This window comes from Myotis yumanensis, unplaced genomic scaffold, assembly GCF_028538775.1.
Source record: "Myotis yumanensis isolate MYYU_CA2020_CCGP unplaced genomic scaffold, mMyoYum1.0.hap1 SCAF_6, whole genome shotgun sequence".
NCBI lineage: Eukaryota > Metazoa > Chordata > Mammalia > Chiroptera > Vespertilionidae > Myotis > Myotis yumanensis.
The window spans coordinates 65,423,757-65,448,658 of NW_027223757.1; the positions used below are offsets into that span (position 1 = coordinate 65,423,757).

Here is a 24,902-nt window from a genome sequence, read left to right on the forward strand (position 1 = left end):
TGGTTCGGGCGGGTCTCTGAGGCCCCAGGCCCCAAGGCGAGAGACGGCACGGCCTCCCAGCGGTCAGAAAGCGAGGGAGGCTCTGGCGCTCGGCTGCTCGCCGGCACTGGGGGACGCAAAGTCCTGGTGTCCTGGATAGGCAAGGGGCCGCTGAGTCTCCGCCCCGGCGACTCCCTGTGACCCCGCCCTACGCAATTTACATTCCCATCTGGGCTGTGCCAGACTCACAAGTAGAAACGCCTTTGCTTCTGCAAACTTTCAAATCCACTGAGCTGGTTCAGGCGGGATCATGAGGCACCAGACCCTACGGGGAGAGGCAGCACGGCCTTGCAGCCATCAGAAAGCGAGGGAGACTCTGTTGCACAGCTGCTTGCCGGCACTGGGGGACACAAAGCCCTGGCAGAGATTCAAGGGGCCTCGGAGACTCAGGCAGTGCTATTTGCTCCGCCATGGCGACTCCCTGAGACTCAGCCCTAATCAATTTACATCCCCATCCAAGCTGTGCCAGGTGCACAAAAAGACCCACCTGCGCTTTTGCAGCCTATCCCAACAAATTGCAGACTTCAACTGCTCGCAGCCATGGGAGACACACTCAAGAAGCAGACCCAGGAGAACCAGGATGGCGGCATAAGGAAGAGACCTGTGCGTGCTACCTCACACAACAACATCGAAACTACCAAATATCAGACAAACACCTATCATACAGAACCATGGGAAAGTTGGCCCAGTGGAAGCTCTACAACTGGAAGGAGAGAAAGAACATTGAGACTGAGTAGGATGTGACACCAAGTACAGAGCGCAACCCAACAAACTGCAGATTTCAACTCCTCGCATAGAAAGAAGCGCATTGAGACTGAGTAGGATGTGCAGAGGCACCAAGTACAGAGCCCATCCCAGCAGGCTGCAGATTTCAGCTCCTTGCATCTGGGATGGACGCAATCGGGGGGCAGAGTCGGGTCTGAGGCCGGCCAGGGCTGGGCCTGACTCGGCCGGCACTGTGGAACTGCTGTACCAGCAAGCGCACAAACATGCCCACTGGTCCCAGTCTCTTGTGGGGCGCTGGGGGACAGCAGACAGGCAGTCTGTGCACTTGGTGGAGGGCAGGAGTGCTGGATGTTCAACCACCAGGAACGCCTGGAGATTTTGTCTGGTGGGGAGCCGCCGGCAGGGGACAGAGGGCCAAACTTCCTGTTTCCCGGGTAAGGCTGGGATGGCCCCGGTGAGGTCGGGATGGCCCCGGTGAGGTTGAAACGGCCCCGGTGTGGTAGGGACGACCCCGGTCAGGTCGAAACGGCCCCGGTGTGGTAGGGACAACCCCGGTGAGGTTGAAACGGCCCCCGTGAGGTAGGGACGACCCCGGTGAGGTTGAAACGGCCCCCGTGAGGTAGGGACGACCCCGGTCAGGTCGAAACGGCCCCGGTGTGGTAGGGACAACCCCGGTCAGGTTGAAACGGCCCCCGTGAGGTAGGGACGACCCCGGTCAGGTCGAAAAGGCCCCGGTGTGGTAGGGACAACCCCGGTCAGGTTGAAACAGCCCCGGTGTGGTAGGGACAACCTTGGTGAGGTTGAAACGGCCTCCGTGAGGTAGGGACGACCCCGGTGAGGTTGAAACGGCCCCCGTGAGGTAGGGACGACCCCGGTCAGGTCGAAACGGCCCCGGTGTGGTAGGGACAACCCCGGTCAGGTTGAAACAGCCCCCGTGAGGTAGGGACGACCCCAGTCAGGTCGAAACGGCCCCGGTGTGGTAGGGACGACCCCGGTGAGGTTGAAACGGCCCCTGTGAGGTAGGGACGACCCCGGTGAGGTTGAAACGGCCCCCGTGAGGTAGGGACGACCCCAGTCAGGTCGAAACGGCCCCGGTGTGGTAGCGACAACCCCGGTGAGGTCGAAACGGCCCTGGTGTGGTAGGGACAACCCCGGTCAGATTGCAACGGCCCCGGTGTGGTAGGGACAACCCCGGTGATGTTGAAACGACCCTGGTGAGGTCGGGACGGCCCCGGTGAGGTTGAAACGGCCCCCGTGAGGTAGGAACGACCCTGGTGAGGTTGAAACAGCCCCCGTGAGGTAGGGACGACCCCGGTCAGGTCGAAACGGCCCCGGTGTGGTAGGGACAACCCCGGTCAGGTCGAAACGGCCCCGGTGTGGTAGGGACGACCCTGGTGAGGTTGAAACGGCACCCGTGAGGTAGGGACAACCCCGGTCAGGTCGAAACGGCCCCGGTGTGGTAGGGACGACCCCGGTGAGGTTGAAACGGCCCCCGTGAGGTAGGGACGACCCCGGTGAGGTTGAAACGGCCCCCGTGAGGTAGGGACGACCCCTGTCAGGTCGAAACGGCCCCGGTGTGGTAGCGACAACCCCGGTGAGGTTGAAACGGCCCCGGTGTGGTAGGGACAACCCCGGTCAGGTTGCAACGGCCCCAGTGTGGTAGGGACAACCCCGGTGATGTTGAAACAACCCTGGTGAGGTCGGGACGGCCCCGGTGAGGTTGAAACGGCCCCGGTGTGGTAGCGACAACCCCGGTGAGGTCGAAACGGCCCTGGTGTGGTAGGGACGGCCCCGGTGAGGTTGAAACGGCCCTGGTGAGGCTCAGACGGCCCTGGTGAGGTTGAGACTACTCCAGTGAGGTTGGGACAAATAAAGGGGACCAGTATGGACTGATGAACAGGGGTAGATACAGAAGCAGAGCAACATTGAACAGAATGTTAAACTACAGTGGGAAGCCTGGGGAGGGTTGGGGGGGGGGATTAAGAGACCAACTGAAGGACTTATATGCATGCATATAAGATTAACCAATGGACACAAGACACGGGGCGGGGGGGTGGCAGGGGGTAGGGGCCGGGGAAATGTCAAGGGGGGGAAAAAAGGAGACATATGTAATACTCTTTGTAATACTTTAAGAAATAAAAATTATTAAAATATAAAAAAACAAAAACAAAAACAAACAAACAAAAAAAGATACTTTGAGTATTCCTGAAACACTATGTGTCATAATGTCAAAATAACACTGCTTTGTAAATGACACTAATTACATGTAATATTTCTGCCATACAAATAACCTAGAAAGATCTCAAACAACCCAACCTAACATTTGACTGAACCATGAAGAAACAGAAAAATCTAAACAGAACAATAATGAGTATAAAGATTAAATCAAAAATCTTCCACCGCAGAGAAGTCCAGGAGCAGATGGCTTCACTGGTGAATGCTACCAAACACTTAAAGAAGAATCAATACCAATTCTTCTCAAACTCTTTAAAAAACTGATTAAAAGGAATAGTTGCAAACTCATTTTACAAGGCCAGCATTACCTTGATATGTAAGGCAGATAAAGACACAACAAGAAACTACATGCCAATATCCTTAAGAAACACTGATGCAAAAATCCAACAAAATACTAGCAAACCAAATGCAAGAGCACATTAAAAGGATCATACACTGTGATCAAGTGGGATTTATTCCTGAGATGCAAGGATAGGTTAACATATGCAAATCAATGAACATGACATAGCCCTGGCACATGTGGCTCGGTTGGTTGGGCGTTGTCCCATGCACTTAAGGGTTGCCAGTTTGATTCCTGGTCAGGGCACATGCCTGGGTTATGGACTCAATCCCTGTCTGGGGGCATGCAGGAGGCAGCCGTTCAATGTTTTGCTCTCATATAGATGTTTCTCTCTCTCTTCCCTTGCCTCTCTCTAAAAAAAAATAAATAAATAAAAATAAAAAAATCAATAAAAATATATTAAAAAAAGAAATACTTGCATTGGTGCGTGTGTTAAAAAATATACATATATGATATGACACATAAACAAAATGAATAAAAATCATTTTGTCATCTCAATAGATGCAGAAAAAGCATTTGATAAAATTCAACATACTTTTAAAAAAATGGTTTTTTTTAAAGTTGATTTTGGGGAGAGGAAGGGAAAGGGAGAGAAAGAAACATCGGTGAGAGAGAGAGAGAGACATGGATCAGCTGCCTCCTGCATGCCCCCCACTGGGGATCAAGCCCAGAATCCAGGTATGTGCTCTAACATGAATCAAATTGGTGATACTCTGTTGTATGGGACAATACTCAACCAACTGAGTCACACTGGTGAGGGTTCAACATACCTTGATGATAAAAACTCACAATAAGTTAGGTATAGAAGAAATGTACTTCAACATAATAGAGGCCATATATGGCAGATCCTTAGCTAACATCATGCTCAACAGTGAAAAGTTGAAGTGTTCTTCTAAAGCAGAGGTGAGGAACATAAGGCCTGAGAAATCATTTGGTCTGGCCCTGCAAAGGCATTATGGGTAAGTTGAGTGTTTGACCAAATATAGCAGGCTAATTTTAAGTTGATAATTTTGTATGGCCTGTGAATGATATTATAAATATCCAAATGGCCCTTGGCAGCAAAAAGGTTCCCCACCCCTGTTCTAAAATTAGAAACAAGATAAGAGTACCAACTTTCACCACTTCTAATGCAACTTAGCACTGGAAGTCCTAGCCACAGCAAATGTGCAATAAAAAGAAATTAGAAGTATCTAATAGGAAAGAAAGAAGCAAGAATGTCACTATTTGCAAATGACACGATCTTATGTATTGAAAACCCTAAAGATTCCACCAAAAAACTGTTAGACTTAATTAACAAATTCAGTAAAATTTCAGGATACTAACTCAACAAAGATCAGCTGCATTTCTATACACTTAACAATGACCTACTCAAAAGAGAAATTAAGAAAGCAATCCCATTTACAACAGATCCAAAAACAATAAAATATTAGAAATAAATCTAACCAAGGAGATGGAAGACCTTTATACTGAAAACCATAAGATATTAATGCAAGAAATTGAATAAAATACAAATAAATGGCCCAGGCAGCATGGCTCAGTGATGGAGCATAGACCTATGAACCAGTAGGTCACAGTTCAATTCCCGATCAGGGCACATAGAAGAATCAATAATGAATGCATAAACAAGTGGGACAACAAACTGGTGTTTTTGTCTCTCTCTCTCTGTCTAATAAACAAACAAACAAATAAATAAAACCATACACACAGGGTAAAAAGCTCCTTGACACTGGTCTTGACATTGATCTTGACAATGATTATTTGAACTGGACACCAAAAACAAAGGCAAAAATTAAACAAATAGGACTACATCAAACTAAAAAACTTCTACACAGCAAAGGATAACATCAATAAAATGAAAAGGCAACCTACTGGGAGAAAATATTTGTGACTCATATATCTGATAAGGCGTTAATATTCAAAATATATAAAGAAAGCATAAAATTCAATAGGAAAAAACCCCACACACCAAAAAATCTGATAAAAATGGCAGATTAATTAAATAGATATGTTTGCAAAGACACACAAATGGCCATCATATAACTAAAAAAGATGCTCAGCATCACTACTTACAAAAAATGTAAATCAAAGCCACAAAGAGAGACACCTTACACCTGTAAGAATGGCTATTATTAACAAGTCAAGAGATAGCAAGTGTTGGTGAGAATGTGGAGAAATGGAACCCTTGTGCACTGTTGCTGGGAATGCAGATTGGTGTAGCCACAATGGAAACAACATGAGGTTTTAAAAAAATTAAAAACAGAACCACCAGGGAAATGGTACCCGAAGGAGAGGGCGAGCAAAGTGGTGGTGCAATAGTCGGCAGAGTGGCGGTGCTAGGCTTAGTTAGCCTGGTTGTGCGGCAGGGCGTCGTGAGGCAAAAAAAAAAAAAAAAAAAGATTCTCCATGGATGGAATTTATTTGAAATGAAAATAGTAAAAATAAAAAAGGACAGAAGAATTAAAAGCAGACAGCTTCTCTTGTTTCAATAAAATAAAGACTTATGATTAAGGCTATACCTTTCCAGATAGTCCAACAGCTAAATCACCAGTTTCCAAGGGCATGTGCACCACCTATGGAAAACACTGAATCCATGAACATCAGATGTCCTTGACAACTCATCCCACCATACCCCTGCACAAAATTTACTGCAGCAGCAGGCTATAAGGCAACCACTGAGCTTCTTTTCATTACCAAGTAGATATATTATCCCTGACAACAAAACAGAGGACATAAGTATCTCTTCACAGTATCATGGCCAGCTGAGACCACGCTAAGAAAATCAGCTTGCCTACATGAAGACCCCTTCTCTTCTTGGGTAGCCAGGATTTAAAGGAGAAACACTGACCTGTGCCACTAGTAAGTGACTAACTTTTACACAATGAACTGGTCCTGAGAACTGCGATGTCTTCTTTATAAGTGAAGACTGTACAACATAATCTCAAAGAACTGCACAGTGGTGCAAGCCAGAGGTGTACTGTGTGTGTAACAGACTGAGAAACAGGCAAGTTAATCTTGTTGAAAGGATTTTTCATCTTTTGTTCTATTTGCCAGTGTTAGTGTTTTGCTGGCTTCAATTGTTACCTTTTTCTGGTTCCTTCTTTTCTATTCTTATGGGTCCCAGAAATCCCTCTCCTAACCCCTTAACAGAATCAGAAAGAAGAAAATGCTAACTACTTAAATGAGAGTTCTGGGGAAGAGTGGGATTCCTCTGAAAAAGGGGATCCTGGGTGTCTAACCTGATACCTCTGGAGAGTCTTGCCTGGCAGGATAAGTTCCTTTTAAAATACTCAACTACTTGGAATCCTTTAAATCCTAATTCCTGGTTATATCCTGCTAAACTCTTAGATCCAAGCACACCTGTCTATATACCATATTTTTCTGTTTATAAAACGCTCCCATGTATAAGACGCCCCCCACTTTTCCAACCCAAAATTAAGAAATCAATATTTTAAACATTTTGCTGGTTTTCCTCTTAAGGCCTTCTTCTTTTTTGGCATCTTAAGGAGTTGTTCTTCCTGTTTTCTCCACTGTCTGATCATACACTCAGTGGGAGGAGGTCCAAATTGTCTCTGCAGCTCTATTTCCATGCTCTTTTGCACAGCTGATTACATTCAGTTTGAATTTTGCAGAGTAAGACAATCACTTACTGGTATTTAGCTTTTTATTTTTTGACATCTTTATGGGCTCAAAAAGCTCCGGTCCCTGTTGCATCTGCACATTCTTCACCTCCACCTCCAATTATGGCATCAGCTGATGTCAGTAACAATAAAGCTTGTGATTGGAGGAAGCCTGTTTGACAAGGTATGGGCAGTTATGCACCCTCGCGGCTCCCTCCTGGGCTGACTTCCGTATATAAGACACCCCTAGATTTTCAAACTAACGATTTTAGAAAAAAATAGTGTCTTGTACACGAAAAAATACGGTACTGTGAGAGAGAGAGTTCTAAGACTCTCCCATTGCTTCCTTTGTGTATCCAAACTGGAACCAATTCCTGAGTGGCCACCTCTGGCTTCTTGTGGAGTCCCACCTCTACAAAAGCTGCTGTCAAGTCCCAACCGGCTTTCCAGAGATCATGCCACTCTAAGTGGAGCACTGCAATTAGCCACCAAACAGTTAAGCCGAACCTAGAATGAAGCCACTCCCATCCCTGAATTCCTAAAACAGATCCCTAATTCATGTGTTTCTGGTTGTTGCTGTGGCTGATTAACTAAAACAGTTAAGGAAACAACCTACACTGAACCCATCAACGCCACTTGCTCTTACATTGACTTCCAAAAGGCAGTTAACAAACTCCTAACTGCATCCCTATAAAGATCCACCATTTGCTCTGATATCCCCTGTGCTTCTAATTGAGAAAGTAGTACAAGTTACACAGCCCAGAGCTGAGAAAGGTATGCCCTGTCCTGACAAGCTGAATATCTATCCAAGAGGCCCATCACTCAACTACAGAAAATATGCATTATGAGCTCTCACTCTGACAGACCCTGTGGATAAAATGAGAATTTCAATAGAGAATTAGTCAAAAGGGGCAATGTTGCAAAAAATAAATTGACTATTCTCCACATTCAATTCTCCCCCCAATTTATTATGCCTAACTGAATGGACTCTAACTAGGTTATCTAATGATTAATGGGAAGGAAAAGGTAAGCTACTACCTCTTTTGTTACCCAACCTTCCTAACAGCCATTGTGGAAAGTGAGAGGTTAGCTACTCTCAAAAATACCTTCCTAAGCAAACTCTTCTCTGACATTCATTTTTAGGGAGTTAGTTGAATTAAACTGAATAACATGACAAAAGAAAATGGTGGGAATATGATTTATCTCCCAGCTTTTACATGGATAGGTCTACATATGGCATTAGACAGGTACCAGGTTCTATAGAAAATATATTTCCTGCATATTGTCACTCAAACTTTAGTCAAGAGGAAATAAAACATATTCCAAAAGACCAAAGAAAAAAGATTATTAAGAGAGCATTTATATTTTCTATACTAACTGCTAGTGGATTAAAATATTTCAGTCTGTATATTTCTTGGAGCAGCACTTAATGTACTTTCCTATCCGTTGCAAACTTTCCAGGATTGCTTCTAACTTTAAAGAAACTTACTATGGAAAGTCTCAGCCTAATATAACCTGAAGTTAGAATTTTTTTAGTATCATCGTTTTCTTACATAGATTCGCTTTAGATCTCTCTGAACAAAAAAGTGTATGTACTCTTGTAAATGAGTCCTGCAGTGTTTATTTAGATGAGTCAAAATGTGGAAGTCAACATAAATAAAATGCATGAGACAGTTAGGTCTTTCCACACACCTGTAATAAAGAGTGAAACCTGTGTATGATCCTGGTTAACTGGACATCTAAAGGATTCGGAAAATAGATTGTGAAAGATTTATCACATGCCCCCTTATTTTAGTTTTGCTTTTTCCTATTCTCTATAACTAAGTGCTGTCTACAATGTGGCATCAAAACCTTAAAGCATTAATAGAATCATAAATTCTATAAATGTGTAGTAACTTTAGGAGAAAGAAGGATGTTTACAACCTAACTAGAGGCCCAGTGCACAAAATTCATGAAAGGGGCTCAGCCATCGCAGCCAGGGTGGCTTGCCTCGGCCCTCACAGCCCTGGCTTGGTCTGGAAATTCGTTTGGCTGTCTGGTCTAATTAGCATATTATACTTTTATTACTGTAGAAGATGAGTATTTCTGCTAAGCCTTAGTAGTCTTAAGGAAAAAAAGGAGGGGATTGCAACAGGTAGAAAAAATATTTGTTAGTGGAAAATTACTGAACTGAAACCAAATCATACTGTATTGTAACTGAATGTTATCAGAAACTGTTCCTATGTAGATGTTTTCTATGAAACTGGTTTTTAAAATGTTACAACCTGTTTTTTGAGGTGGGAAAGATAGGGGTAGAGTATAAACAACAACAAAAAATAGAACTACCACATAATTCAGCAAGCCCACACATGGTTATATATTTGAAAGGAACAAAATCCGTATCTCAAAGAGAAATCTGCACTCCCATGATGATCATTGCAGCATTATTCACAATAACCAAAATAGGACAATAACCTAAGTGTCTGTCAGTGGATGAATAGGTAAAGAAAATGTGGTATACTAGTATATACCCGATGGAATATTATTCACCCATAAAAAAAGATGGAAATCCTGACATTTGCAACAATATGGAAGAACCTGGAGGGCATGCTTTAAAGTAAAATAAGTCAGATAGAGAAGACAAACACTGTGTGGTATGTGAAAACAAAACAAAACAAAACAAATCAATTTTTTATGCAAACTGACAGTAGAATGGTGGTTTCCAGGGGCTGGGGGTATGGATGGGGAGAAGTAGACCAAAGGTTACAAACTTTCAGTTATAAGATAAATAAGTTTGCTATTTCATTTTCTAACTGCAAAGAATAAAATAGTATACTGTAGCCCTGTCCAGTTTGTCCTAGTGGTTAGAGCAGCTGTGGGCAAACTATGGCCCGCGGGCCGAATCCGGCCCGTTTGAAATGAATAAAACTAAAAAAAAAAAAAAAAAAAAGACTGTACCCTTTTATGTAATGATGTTTACTTTGAATTTATATTAGTTCACACAAACACTCCATCCATGCTTTTGTTCTGGCCCTCCGGTCCAGTTTAAGAACCCATTGTGGCCCTCGAGTCAAAAAGTGTGCCCACCCCTGGGTTAGAGTGTTGGCCCACACTCATATATATGGAGTCCCCCCAAAATGTATACACACTTTGAATGATGATAAAATCAGTGTTTATTAACATACTAGAGGCTTGGTGCACAAAAATTTGTGCACTCAGGGGGGAGAGGGGAGTCCCTCAGCCCAGCCTGTGCCCTCTCGCAGTCTGGGACCCCTCGGGAGATAATGACCTGCTGGCCCGCTCCCGGGTGGCAGAGGGCAGGCCCAATCCCTAGGTGCAGCCCCTGGTCGGGCTCAGAGCAGGGCGGATTGGAGAGTTGGGGCTCCGCCCCCTGTCATGCACAGAGCAGGGCGGATCGGGAGGTTGCGATGCCACCCCTAGTCACGCTCAGGGTATGGCCGATTGGGGGGTTGGGGCACCGCCCCCTGTCACACTCAAGGCAGGGTCGATAGGGAGGTTGCGGCGCCACCCCGTCAGGCACAGAGCAGGGCCCATCAGGGGGGTTGGGGCTCCGTACCCTGTCATACACAGAGCCGCAGGGCGATCAGGGGGTTGGGGAGCTCCCCCTGTCATGCACAGAGAAGGGCCGATAGGGTGTTGGGGCGCCGCACCCTGTCACACACAGAGCCGCAGGGCGATCAGGGGGTTGAGGAGCTCCCCCCGTCACACACAGAGCAGGGCAGATCAGGGGGTTAGGGCGCCGCCCTCTATCACCCACAGAGCAGGGCCGATCAGGAGGTTGGGGCGCTGCCACTGTCACACTCAGGGCAGGGCCCATGGGGGGTGGGGCGCCACACCGTGTCACACACAGAACTGCAGGGCGATCAGGGGCTTGGGGAGCTCCCCCCATCAGGCACAGAGCAGGGCTGATCTGGGGGTTGGGGCACCTTCCCGTCATGAACAGAGCAGGGCGGATAGGGAGGTTGTGGCCCTGCCCCCTGTCACACACAGAGCTGCAGGGCGATCAGGGGGTTTGGGCGCTGCCCCCTGTCATGCTGATCCTGGTGCCAGGAGGCATATTACCCTTTTACTATATAGGCTAGAGGCCTGGTGCACGGGTGGGGGCCGGCTGGTTTGCCCTGAAGGGTGTCCTGGATCAGGGTGGGGGTCCCCACTGGGGTGCCTGGCCAGTCTGGGTGAGGGGCTGAGGGCCGTTTTCAGGCTGGCGGGTGACTGAAGCTCCCAACCGCTCCTTTTTTCCTTTTTTTTAAATTCTGGGCCAGCTTTAGCTCTGAGGCTCGGCTCCAGCTATGAGACCTCCGCTGCTGAAAGCAGGTTTCTGGCCTTTGTTTACCTTCTGTATTTGAAACAATGTTGCGATCCTCTGGCTGAAGCCCAGCTGACTGAAAGGAGGTTTCTGGGGTTTTGTTTAGCTTCTATATTTGTTACAGTGTTTCTTAGAGAGCAGCTGAGAGGCCGGCAAGGCAGGCGGGGAACCTGGCTTCCTCTGTCACTGGAGCAAGCAAGCCTCCCTGTTCGCGTCAGCTGTCTGGCTGCTGGCCGCCATCTTGGTTGGCAGTTAATTTGCATATCTCACTGATTAGCCAATGGGAAGGGTAGCGGCTATATGGCTAATTACCATGTTTCTCTTTTATTAGATAGGATAGTTCATTTTCAAAATTTAAAAGAATCTACAGAAATGAATACATTTTTTGTTAATGCCTGTTTTCAAACTGATGGCCATTCTGGTCCAGGCACTGCTGATAACTCAAAGAAATGGAATCTCAAACATCAAGAAGCATTTTGTTCAGTATTTGTGTACCCTCAATTCATTGACTGTTGCCAGTTTTGTACCGTAAACTTTATCTTTAATGTATCCCTGTAAAAAAAGTCTAGTGGCACTTTAGGATAAACTTTCTTTGTTCAAAGCTTAATCTGGTTTCACCCATTATTTAAAATCAGTTAAACCTGCAAAGAGGTGAAAATAAGATAACAAGCGTTAAAGTGTGTATACATTTTTTTGAGACACCCTATATCAGTGATGGCGAACCTATGACACGCGTGTCAGAGGTGACACGCGAACTCATTTTTTTTGGTTGATTTTTCGTTGTTAAATGGCACTTAAATATATAAAATAAATATCAAAAATATAAGTCTTTGTTTTACTATGGTTGCATATATCAAAAAATTTCTATATGTGACACGGCACCAGAGTTAAGTTAGGGTTTTTCAAGATGCTGACACGCCGAGCTCAAAAGGTTTGCCATCACTGCCCTATATTTTTGTTGTTACTGTTTTTTTGTTAATCCTCATTGGAAGTTATTTTTTCCACTGATTTTTAGAAGAGAAGAAGGGAGAGAAGGAGGTGGGGAAAGAGAGAGACAGAGAGAGAGAAAGAGAGAGATCACCATGGGAGAGACAGATGGACTGGTTGCCTCCCACATGCACTCCAACCAGGGGCCAGGATCCTGCAACCTGAAACCCAGGCATGTGCCCCTGATTGGACCAACACTCTAACCACTGAGAACACGGGCCAGGAATCACTGTATATTTTTCTTTTCTTTTTTTGTTAATCCTCACCTAAGGATATTTTTCCATTGATTTTTAGAGGTAGTGGAAGGGAGGGGGAGAGACAGAAAGAAACATCCATGTGAAAGAGGCACATCAACTGGTTGCCTCCCACATGCAAGCAAGGTACATGCCCTTGACCAGAATTGAACCCGGGACTCTTCAGTTTGTGGGCTGACATTCTATCCACTAAGCCAAACTGGGCTCAATGTATATTTTTTAAATTGCATTTCAGTACTTATGTTTTTCTCCCTGGAAATTTCACATACATTTATTTTTTTCATTTGCTCATGGTAAGAGAGCTAAGAGGGAAACAAGTAACCTATAAGCAAGCCTGTTTGACTAAAAGTCTTAAATATATTTCTTATAAGAGGTATAATGATGCTCTTTGGTATCTTGTATTTGTACAAAATAATTATGAAAAGTCATTGGCTAATATAATGTTTCAGATCCTTTTTTTTTTAAGTTGAAAATATTCCTTGTTTAAAATATTACTTGGCTTACCTGTTGCGTGAAACAAACTAGCTTCTACCCTGTGGGGAACTCTTGGTGGAATTTTCATAGATGCACGAATCTGGTAAAAACTAAAGCAAAAGAGACAAACCATTTCAAAAAACATTTAAAATACGCAATGCCCCAATTTCTATACAGTTATACATAATAAAGTAATAAAGTCGGTCTGCTAATATCAGTCTCCCATAACATTTACTATTGGTAGAAAACAAAGTATGAGATCCACAGATCAAATATTAGTGTGGGATAAAACCCAAAGGGAAATCAGTATATTTAAAGATAAATGGGAAAAACGTAAAAAATATATATGGTATTTCTTACTCAAATGAGAGAATGCCATCACAATCAGAGGAGTTAATAAGGTACCTAAGAGTTTCGTTGCTTTAATTATTTATTTTTTTAAAGATAGTAAGAATAAATTATTCTTATGCACAATTTTGAAAAGAAAAAGAATTATAAATGGTTTTTAAAAATTGATTTCATACTATAAAAACCTACCCCCTCAAAACAAATCTCAGATGTAACATGTTCTCTTTCTACTTGCCTAAAGTTTAGTTACTGCTTAATCAGTTCTTTATCACGTAACAACAATGGTGGCAAATTAAACACTAAAATATTTAAAAGAGCAGGAAAAGAACCATAATGAAACATGCACAAGAAATGTTTCCTCACATTCCATTTCCATTTACTCCTTATTGGGCTATATTTCCAATGTTATTCAGTAAGATATTTATTGATGTTATTTTTAAATTATCACAATAAAATATTGTATAGGAATTACTTGAAAGTTTAAGTTTCTTATCTCAGTATCATAAGTAATCATTTGATATACCAGAAAATAAGCTAGTAAAGATATTTTTATTTCCTAATAAAAATTTAGGTAGTTTATGTATGTTTATCTACCACACACGCTTGAAATTAACTAGCTTAAATGGTAGAAGTAGTAAGGATCCAAGTAGCATAAAGAAAAGATGTAAAAGATTTAAAAAAAAGATAAGTCAGAATAGAAAAAAAGAGTAAATTATATCCTTGAAAATATTCTTACAAATAAATCAAGCCTTATATCTAAAAACAGTAAGCCTCTCATCATTAGATTTTTAAAAGATCAGTAACAATATTCTTCAAAAGTCCTCAATTGATAGGGAACCAGATTGTAGAATAGCAAATTAATAAAAGCAGTAATTATACATGCTATAATTATGCTGGTTGACAATAAAAGGGAACGATAATTCACTTAATCCTTATACCCAGTTCCAAACCTCCAATTATTTATAAACTACCTTCACTAGGATATGTTAAAGAGGAAACCACAGGCCCAAATAGTTATTTATGTTAAAACCCATCACAAAGAACCTAGACTTAATACCTAACCAAACTGCAGTTTCAACCTTTTTAGGAATGTTATCTTAATTGGTTAGTATGGAATTTTCTGGTCACTACCAATGAGGTAATCTGTCAAGCAGGCCCTCTCCATCCACCAAAGGAAGCTCAGGCAATCTGATAAGACCCCTTCTTTCCTGTAAGATAACCTTACCTGAAACAATCCTTTCTTTTCTTTTCTAAGAACTTTCTTGTCATAACTAGTTTCTGTCTAAAAGCATCTTCCATATTGTACAGCTTCTGGGGCTCCTCTCTATTTGCTAAATGGGATACTGCCTGATTTATAAATCACTCAATAAAGCCAAATGATGAATTTTTATTCGTTAACAGGTATCTCATTTCAAACTCAACATATCAAAAATGAACTAATCTTGAGTCCCACATCAGTCATCCTCTTCAACTTCATTACTTATCTCAGTATTTCTAATATTGTCTAAGTCAATGTGATTTAAAACTTCAGCGTTACCTTTTAAATCTCACATTACAAATTCTGTATCTGTAAAAAGTCGAGCAATGAACTGATATGCCCACTGCCTATTTCAATGAATTAAAAAAATTTTGCCATATTTGATTAAACAGTACTTTTTCCCTTTGCTATTTCAAAATAATCCTAGACATCATGCAAATCCATACCTCTTCATACCTCAGCGTCATCCTCTACATGGAATCAGTCATTAAATCCTACTATTTATTCCCCAAAATGCCTCTAGAAATTAAGGTGTGTGCCAGGTTGATTTTAAAAACGTTTCCAACTTTTTCACCCATCCCTGTTTCTACATCTCTTGCAATGTGACTTCCATTAAAAAGTGAGTGTAGTTCCCAACCCCTTAAATCTGGGCTGGCTTTATGACTTGTGGGCAATACAATGTGGCAGAAATGACAGTGTGCTAATTCGAAGCCTAGGTCTTAAAAGGTCTTCTTATACAGTTTCTTTCACTTTGGAAACCCGCTTCTTCCATGAGAATAAGCTGGAATATGAGAGGTCATAACATAACTGACCTCTAGGTGAGGCGGTAAGGCCATTTTGCATCAACTAGCACCCAGCCAACCTACCAGCTGAATGTGAATTCATGAGTGAGCCCAGAAAAGATTAGTCAAGCCAGCCCAGATCAGCCAAACCACTCAGCTAATTTATAGACTTAAAGCAAAAATAAATGTTTATTGTTGTGATGCCACTGAGGCTTTGTGTTTGGTGTTAGCTGCATAACTGTGGCAATATATAACTAATACAGAAATTGGTATCTAACAAAAACTTAAAAATATGTGACACTGACTTGAAGACCAAAGTAACAGGGTTACAGAGGCAAGAAAAACGAGGAAGCTATAGAAGACTTAAAAAATGGTAACCCATGTTATGCAGTGATGAAACTAATGTAAATATAATGTCAGCAATAACTTAGAAGAATTTAGAGAATGTACCTAAGAAATTTTTGTATGTTAGCAAGCTAATTTCCAGGCAGAATGCTAAAAATGTCACTGGCTGCTCTTACCTAAATATAAGATTTTGCAAGAAAGAGATAAGCTAAAGAAACAAGTGATCATCTTATAAGTAGAATCTAAGAGAGACCAGGACTTGCTGGGTTGGAATATAAGACTGTTTCCCTAAAGATTTTTCAAAATAAAATGCAGCCACGGACAAAGATCAAATCATGGGTGTGGCTATAAATCCCTTTCTTAAGATCTCTAAAGGAATTAAGGCAGTGTCTAAGCACACATTTTGTTTGACAAGAGGGTTAGGGAATTTAAGGGCATGATCCCATAGAATTCTGATCCCCCAGGAGTAGTGACTACATCTAGAGAATAGTCATGCCTTAAAATACAATTGTGAGTATAGGTTTCATGGAATGGGTTATATAAAAATATAGATACCCAAGAAAAAGAAAAGGAAAAAGAAAAGAAAAAAGAAAGAAAAATATATATACCCATAAGTTTTAAATTTTATTGGCCAAAGAACCACTAGCCTAGACACCTTGTCTGGTCTTATAACTTGCTTAGCCAATAGAATGCAGTGGAAGTAACAAGTAGGCCTATTCAAGGTGCCTTGGCATCCTCTGCTCTTTCTTGTACTCCTGCCTCTGTCATGAGAAGCAACCTTGGCTGTCCTACTGAGGGATGAGAGATCATGTGAAGCAGAGCAGAGCACAATTGTTTTATACAGTGGGGCCTTGACTTACGAGTTTAATTCGTTCCATGACGGAGCTCGTAACTCAAATTACTCGTATGTCAAATCATAAAGTGAACAAGTGAGACATGTGATGCTGGGCTGATGTTGTGGCGTTCACTGTGACGTTCGCTGCGCCAACTAGCAGTGGGGTATCTGAAGCTGGCTCGTAACCCGAATTTTAGCTCACAACTCAAAGCAAAAAATCGGTCGAGAGATGGCTCTCGAAAAACTCGTTAGTTGGGACACTCGTAAGTCAAGGCCCCACTGTATTTTCAACAAAATGGCAAAGCCAAGCCAAGCAAAAACAAACAAACAAACAAAAAAACAACAGATTTCTCTCATTCTACTCCTGTTAGTCATAGCTGCACTACTACCATTCTTATCTTAGCACAGACCTTTGGGTATATATCTTGAGTAAGTGCAAGCACCTCTAAACTGTTCTGTCTGCTTCTATTTCTTATACACAACCAACCATCAATCTAATATATCACAATCTTCATCAAGTTAGTAAGTCCTTATTGTAATAACTAGAGGCCCGGTGCACACAAATGTGTGCACTCGAGTGGGTCCCTCAGCCCGACCTGTGCCTTCTCGCAGTCTGGGGCCCCTTGGGAGCCCCTTCCACTGGCTGCTGGCACCAGTTTTCCTCTGGCACCTGGAACCCAGGCCTTCGTTCTTCGCCTGGGAGGGGCCAGCGCGGCGGGCTTCGATCTGCGCCCACCATGCGGTCCCCGGGGGCGGGACCGGCATGGCGGGAACAGCGTTTAGCTCTGTGCTGGCTGCACGGGCACGGGGGGCAGGGCCTGTGCGGCGAGTTCCGCGCTTAGCTCTGTGCCCGCCGTGTGGGCCCCAGCAGCGGTGCCGGCGCGGCGGGCAAGGAGCTTAGCTCTTTGCGGGCTTCGCTCTTCACTTGCCACACTGGCCTTTGCCCGCTGCACCTGCCCAGGGCCAGCGGGCTTCGCTCTGTCTCTTGGTGCCTACATATGCAAATTAGCTGCCATCTTTGTTGGCGGTTAATTTGCATATCACCCTGATTAGCCAATGGGAAGCGTAGTGAAGGTACGGTTAATTACCCTTTTTGTCTTTTATTAGATAGGATAGTGATAATTTCATTCTTACTTAGAAACCATCAATAGCTATCCTAGTCCCTAGTCTCAACTCTTCCCCAGACATTAAAAGGCTTTCACAAACATACCTCTCCTTTTTTTACTATCTTTTCTTCTAAAGAATATTCAATCTCCTAAATATTTTTTGAAATAATATATTAATTCCCAGTTCCAAGACTTGATTCATGCTGCTCTCTCTTTAGATCCACAGATCTAATTTTTTTTTTAATCAATAATAAATATTATGAGACTGATATTATAGGATAAGTTTATCCTTTGCTTATCCAAGTCTTATTCATACTTTGATCCTATTCTTCCATAATGATTTTCCTAATATATAACCTAGGAAGATATTTTTTTTCTATTTTTTCCTAGACCACTTTCTACACACACTTATTGAACATTCATCATTTTGTGTTCCTTCTTTGGTGTTTCGGATATATATTTTATTTTCCCTGTATACTATAAGCTTTTAAAGAGAAGAAATGAGATTTTACACATTTTCATTAAAGTTCTTTCAATTATTGGTACAAATATATAAACACATATTAAATATATCCAGTATTATCATTATATCCATGTGGATACTTCTCAAACAAGTATTTAAAAATAAATTTCTCTGAGAAAATAATTACTTGAATATACCTCACTGTTTTCCTTATATATATACTGGAACAAAAGTGTGTAATTAAATATAAATGAAAACTGTACATATTATCTTATACAAAATATAGTTTTCACATTAAAATACACACCCTCTCTGAAATAAATCCACATTGTAGAACTTGTTTAGCTCCACGGAGAATTCTACCATTGCTTGAACTTCAGTCATTTTTAATTTATATTCAGAAGACAAATCTGGTAACACCACCTTGGCTAAAGAAGGGGGAAAAAATAATGAGAAGCTCAACAACAAAAATGCCAACTTATAAAAACACTACTATTTAAACATATTTGAGTATCATATATAGGCAGAAAAGAAAAGTGAAGCAAATTAGTTTAGTGTATCTAACTTAGACTAACCCAACAAAATAGCACCAGAATCTACACATACTAAGTATACTTACTAATAATATATTTACTAAAATAACACTCTATAACATAGTTTAAGATATATCCTGTTAGAATGCTTTTTCTAAGATTTGTTTCCCTTCGTGGCATGTGATAATAAATAATACACCAAATTACTAAAAGTAACTTTTGACTTTATCTATCATAAATAAAATAGTAACTTATTAAGGAAAAATTAAACTACCTAATTATCCTCTCCTAGTTCTACACTGCACATAAAGGCAACTTCAAAGTTAACATCCTTTAAACCCCATATATACTCATGAAGGTTTTTCTCTGTTAGGTAAAGTTCTTAAATGACTATTCATCTTTAAATTTAAAAAAAATTTCCTCCTCATAAAAGCCTGAAAGTATTAATCTTCAAAAATGTTAAAATAATACAGATAAGCAAAAAAGAAAACATTCACAATTCTATTCACTAAAATACATACTTTGGTATATGTTCTTCATATGTATGTGCATTTGTACAATTTCTATAAAGGTGGTATCAAAACACATGTATATTTCATAACCAGTTTATTTCACTTAATTTTTGTTGTTGTTAATCCTTACCTGAGGATATGTTTTTACTGATTTTAGAGAGAGAGGAAGGGATAGGGGGAGAGAGAGAAAAAGAGAGAAGCATCAATGTGAGAGAGAAACATTGATCAGTTGCCTCCCGTGTGCACTACAACTGGGGATCGAACGCCAGACCTGGGTATGTGTCCTGACCAGGAGGGAATCAAACTCATGACCTTTTGCTGTACAGGACAATGCTCCAAACAACTGAGCCACATTTGCCAGGGCTCACTTAATTTTTTTGATGAATATCTATGTCAATAAATGTAGTTTTGTAACATTATTTTTAATTGTTAACTATTACACTGTGAATGTTATAATTGAAACAATCTCCTATTATTGGGTATTTCAGTGGTTTCCATCTTTTCACTATTTCAAAAAAGCACTGCTACAATTATCTTTATCAATAATACATGCTTTATAAAAAAAAATTCAAAGAAGGAAGTATTGAAAGACAATTCTCCAGAGTCTTGTGTTTCTGTATGTCTTGCAAGCAGAGACAATGACTACCTAGTGTTCCAGGCTATTTTTCAAGGATGCGTTTAGCAAAATCTTAGGAAATCAGAGATAGCATTTCATTCTGGAACACAGGGCAGATATGTTTACTGTCCTAAGTAACAGTGGCATAAGTCAGGCAAGATTATTGTCCAAAATAAAAGATTCAGGTACCCTTAGCTCAGGGTTCCTCTACTATAACACCACCTACTCATATACAGGTGTAGCCTGGTACTCTAGCTACTGCTATTGCTGTGGGTATAAACTATCCTTCTTGATCCAGGAGTCTCATGTCTTTTAACCACATCCACAGCACTGGTGGCAGGCTAACTTGCTAGCTTGCAAGTTGGATAAAATCTTAGACCCTTCACAGTTCTTGAAATAGTTCTTCATGGAAATTTGACATATAATCTGATCTATTATGAATTAAATGCAAAAGAAATACCATATTCTTACCTCTACTGATCAAAGCTTCATTTTAACATTATTAAATTACAAATCTTGTACTTCCAGTTACTGATTCTTGTTAAAAATATATTGTTCCTCCTATGAAAAAGGAAAAATAACATCTCAAACAAAATAGTAAACATAAAACAGTCCACTTTAAGGAAATCTATGCTTTGTTAGTTACTTAATATTCTCAATATATCTAAAAGATCTATATCCTCTAAGGTTTAGGAATAAGTTTTAGAGATTTTGTTTTCATTCACAGTTTCACTGATATCAGTATTAACTATTATAACTTTGTTAAGGATCCACTTGTATATACTTTAAAGCACAATAATAAATAGAAGACTACTTTCTTCAGTTTAGTGGTTCAGAAAAAATCTTCATGAATACCCAAAACATTATAAATCTATTAATTTTTAAGATGTAGAACTCACAATTTTTAAATAACTCCCTGGGTAGAGAAATGATTTCCAAAATCATTTCTGAATGAAATGTGTGTGTGTGTGCTCATACACACAATCACACATATGTTGAGTTACCTAAAATATTTTGACAAAAATGTTGCCTAGATATGCTATAGTTTTTCCCAAACTCCAAATATTTATTGCTTAAATTAAAAATGAAATCTTTTACCCTTGGTATAATTATTTTAGGTACTAAAAATCTATACTAATAAAAGGGTAATATGCTAAGTAGACTGGATAGACCAGATGTCTTCCAGACGTCCTTCCAGACAAAGCTGCAGCAGCTGTGAGGGCCGAGGAGGGCGGGCAGCCACAGCGGCCGGCAGTGGCAGCAGCAGTGGGGTGATAGGGGTGATGCCTTCCCCTGATCAGCCCGGTCACCTCCCACAGAGGGAGGCCAGACTGCAGCTTAGGCCCGCTCCCCAGGGGCTCCCAACTGTGAGAGGGGGCAGGTCGGACTGAGGGATCCCCCCCAGTGCATGAATTTTCGTGCACCAGGTCTCTAGTCTATATATAAAACCCTAATATGCAAATAGACTGAACGGAAGAACAACTGAACTGGTCGCTATGATGTGCACTGACCACGAGGAGGCATGCATGGAATATGGCGGGCGTTGGCCGAGGCAGGATGGTGGAGCAGTGAGCGGAGGCGCCAGACCAAGGCGAGGTGCTGGTCGCTGTCTCGGGGCAAGCCTCTCGTGGTTACTGAAAATTCTTTGCTCTCGCACGCCACAGTCCCGCCCTGCGCTTGCACCTGCTGCCGGTGCAGCGCCGGTCCGGATTGCTCAGTGCAGTCAGCGGTGCGAGCGGTGGCTGCCAGCCCCAATCGCCCCTGGAAGCTTCTCCACCTCCCCCTGCTCCTGAGGGGTAATCATGGCAGCAGCAGTCACCGCTCGCACCTGCTGACGGTGCCAGGCCTGCTCGCACCTGTTGCTGGTGCCGGCCCCAATAGCTCCACGTCGTCAGAGGGTGCGAGTGGGAATGGTGTCATCAGTATGTGGGAGCAATGGCGGCGGGAGTGGGGCTGCCGGCAGACAAGGGACAGGGTGTCGCATGGAGGATGGGCCAAGAACCATCCCTGTGTCCACCGCAGCCTTGTGGCCCACAGTTCCTTTTAAGGTGCATGAATTTGTGCACTGGGCCCCTAGTGTTAGAATAAAGACCATGTGCACTCTTTTGCAGATATTTTCTTCTCTTCATCATAAAGACGTAGACTACCACCTTCCATAACTGTTATTTTAAACCTTAATAATCATATCAAAAAGCATAAATTAATACAGTTATGAATTGAGAATAATCAGCCAATGACATGTGGATTAGTCTTGCATTTAAACCTGTTATCTGGTGTAATTCTGGCCACCTAAATTGTTTAAATCTTCATGGTTGGTTCAGTCTAAATATCTGTCCTATTTTTTGATGCAGTTGCCTTTTTGATTGGCTAAGGCCCTAACACCCTGCATAGTTCCCTCTTGTAAAGGTTAAATATGCTAGGTCACTGGATTATATCCTGCTTTAAAATGGCCAAGCCACCTGTTACTTGTCTGACTCTGAAAATCACCACCATTCAGATGGCTTTAGCCTTCTTTTGCCTTCACACTTATTTACATGCACACACACTTTCATCAGTGACATTTCATTTTAAAAAGTAATTCACAGTGAAGATGAGTTTATCAGAATCATTACAGTAGAGGGGATACAGAAAGAAACTTTTGCTCCCACTCCTTAGACATCAAGATGAACTCCTAAGGGCCAGTCATATGCTATACTGCAGAAATTATACTGCAGATATTTAAGAAGATAAAATTCTTCTCTTTTGGGGAAAGGAGAAAAGGGAGATCTTCAAAGGAAAGACAAAGAGAATAACTTGATAGACAAACTTTTTAAAAACCTCTGTTTCCCTTTTGATACCAAATACAGCTCAAATAACAATATAAAATAGAAACCAAACAGAACAGACATTTAGAACTTTTTGGAGCACCTACTCTTACACCAGTAACTTTAACTATGTTATTTTATTTAATTATCATAAAAATCCAAAAGAGCTGTTATTACTCCATGTTATAGGTGAGCCAACTAAGGATCAAAATGTTTACATAATTTATCCAAAGTCACATTTAGGAAATAATGAAAAACGACAAAAATCTCAAATGTATAAAACTCCACAGTTTATATTTAAATTTGCATATTTCTAAAGCCTACACCTGAATTGTTATAGCAAACAGATTCAATGGTCATCAAGCCATAAGATAAATATACCCATAATAAAACAAAAACTGAAATCAGAACGCAACAATGAAGAAACATTTATACTTGATAAACTACTATAGTCAATATTCCATTTAATTAACATTATTCCCTAACTATGAAATCTTCCAATTTCCCACATCCCACAAACACCATATCTGAAGTTTTAAAGGCATTGTTCATGCCCTGGCCTGTGTGGCTTAGTTGGCTGGAGCGTCATCCAGCACACCTAAAGGTCTTCTTGATCAGGGCACATACCTAGGTTGCGGGCTGCATCCTTTACCCTGGTGGAGGTTGGGGGCATCTCTCAAAACAGAACACTATTCATTTTGAATAACTGTGCTAATATAATAGAAAATCCATATAAAATTATTTTTAAACATAATGTAAAAAAAATGTTAGGAACTGTTGAGAGCATTTCCATGGTTGACTTAGTACATGAGAATGAAGTAAAGAAACAGAAAAAACTTTTATTGCTTATTATGGGGCACTTAACGAAAGCCACCTCTGACATTATATGCAAAACAGGATTTAATTTACCAAAAGCATATCATATACATTTTTCAGGGATACATCTATGCCATAAAACAAACCTGCCAGTAACATAAGACAGAATGCCTTTGAATATATCATGTTATTATATGCCTTAAAAAACAAAAACAGGATAGCCCAAAGTACCAAAAACTAGTTACTCCCTTTAACATAAAGAGAAATTCAGAAAGAGCTACAGTCATCATCTACTACCTAGTTCGGGGATCTGCCCAGCATTCCTTAAAATATTTAGTGTTATTAGTTATCTCAACATAGAAAAAAGCTCAGAAGGAGAATAAATTACAATCCTCTTTCTGAAGAATATTCTAAGAAACAATGTTTTCTTAACTGTCTATGCTTTCTTTAGTCTACATTTAACTTTGGTATCAGACAGACCTAAATTCTAATTCAGACTCAAAGCCTAAATTTTCTCAAAAAGAAATATTTATCATTGCTAGGTCAAAAGGTTAAGGCTTAAAAAGATTATATATATACAAATTTAAACAAAGCACTAAGTATGGCACTTGGTGCTCAATAAATTGCTGACATGTTTTATTTTATCTCAATTTTTAAATATGATTTCATTCAAGAGAATGTCTATTCAAATAATGCAACTCAACTAAACAGGCCATTATTATAAGTTTCAATTGCATGGTTTGAAAATATTTTCATTTATAGGCCATAGGACTTTAAAGGGAGAAGAGCTGGCCTCCAATTAAGATCTTGGAAACAAAACAACACAAACCAAGACAGTGAATATTTCAACTTTCTAATTCAAACAATATTTCTATTTCATTCCTTATTGACATTTCTCTAGTTCCCCCTGCCTGAAGGACAATTTCAGAACTTCTTTACCAAACTGGGGCCTTGACAAGAATTACATTATATAATTATCATACTTGAATATAAAATAGTTGTAAGATTACAGAAGAGGACTGGTGACAGTCTACAGCAGGGGTGGGCAAACTTTTTGACTCGAGGGCCACAATGGGTTCTTAAACTGGACCGGAGGGCCGGAACAAAAGCATGGATGGAGTGTTTGTGTGAACTAATATAAATTCAAAGTAAACATCATTACATAAAAGGGTACGGTCTTTTTTTTTTTTTTAGTTTTATTCATTTCAAACGGGCCGCCCGGCCCGTGGGCCGTAGTTTGCCCACGGCTGGGACTCTACAGTCTAATCTTATCTGCCTGAGGAAAGTAACTAATTTTTAGTCTTAAAGTGGATCTGAGTAAGTATGAGAGTGGTTTTAAAATCTGGGTCTTTCAATTCCAAAAGACAAAAGTAATGGCAAAGGCTTCCAAGGTCTTAATTTGTGATTACCTTTAAGCCCTCACTTTGCTGCTTAGACATTTACGATTAGCAGTAGTACATATTTCCAATTGAAGCCAATAACTTACTGGCAACTTGGAGACATCAA

General features: G+C 41.1%; 1 protein-coding gene and 1 pseudogene across 7 annotated transcripts in view; one reads left to right on the forward strand and one right to left on the reverse strand.

Moving 5' to 3' along the window:
• Window positions 1–24,902, reverse strand: part of FAM135A (family with sequence similarity 135 member A) — a 109,655-nt gene that overhangs the window by 81,053 nt on the left and 3,700 nt on the right. For 5 of the 7 annotated variants that reach the window (XM_070418303.1, XM_070418302.1, XM_070418307.1 and 2 more), the window contains exons 2-4: window positions 20,248–20,337; window positions 18,423–18,543; window positions 13,009–13,088 (exon numbers count right to left, since the gene is read on the reverse strand). In XM_070418303.1, the coding sequence (XP_070274404.1) occupies window positions 13,009–13,088; window positions 18,423–18,499 (157 nt within the window). In that variant the 5' untranslated portion in view covers window positions 18,500–18,543; window positions 20,248–20,337. Of the gene's footprint in view, window positions 1–5,856; window positions 5,896–13,008; window positions 13,089–18,422; window positions 18,544–20,247; window positions 20,338–24,902 lie in introns of those variants that run through there. The other 2 variants (XM_070418304.1, XM_070418305.1) reach the window with 2 other exon arrangements.
• LOC139013158 (DDB1- and CUL4-associated factor 16-like) lies at window positions 6,451–7,651 on the forward strand (annotated as a pseudogene).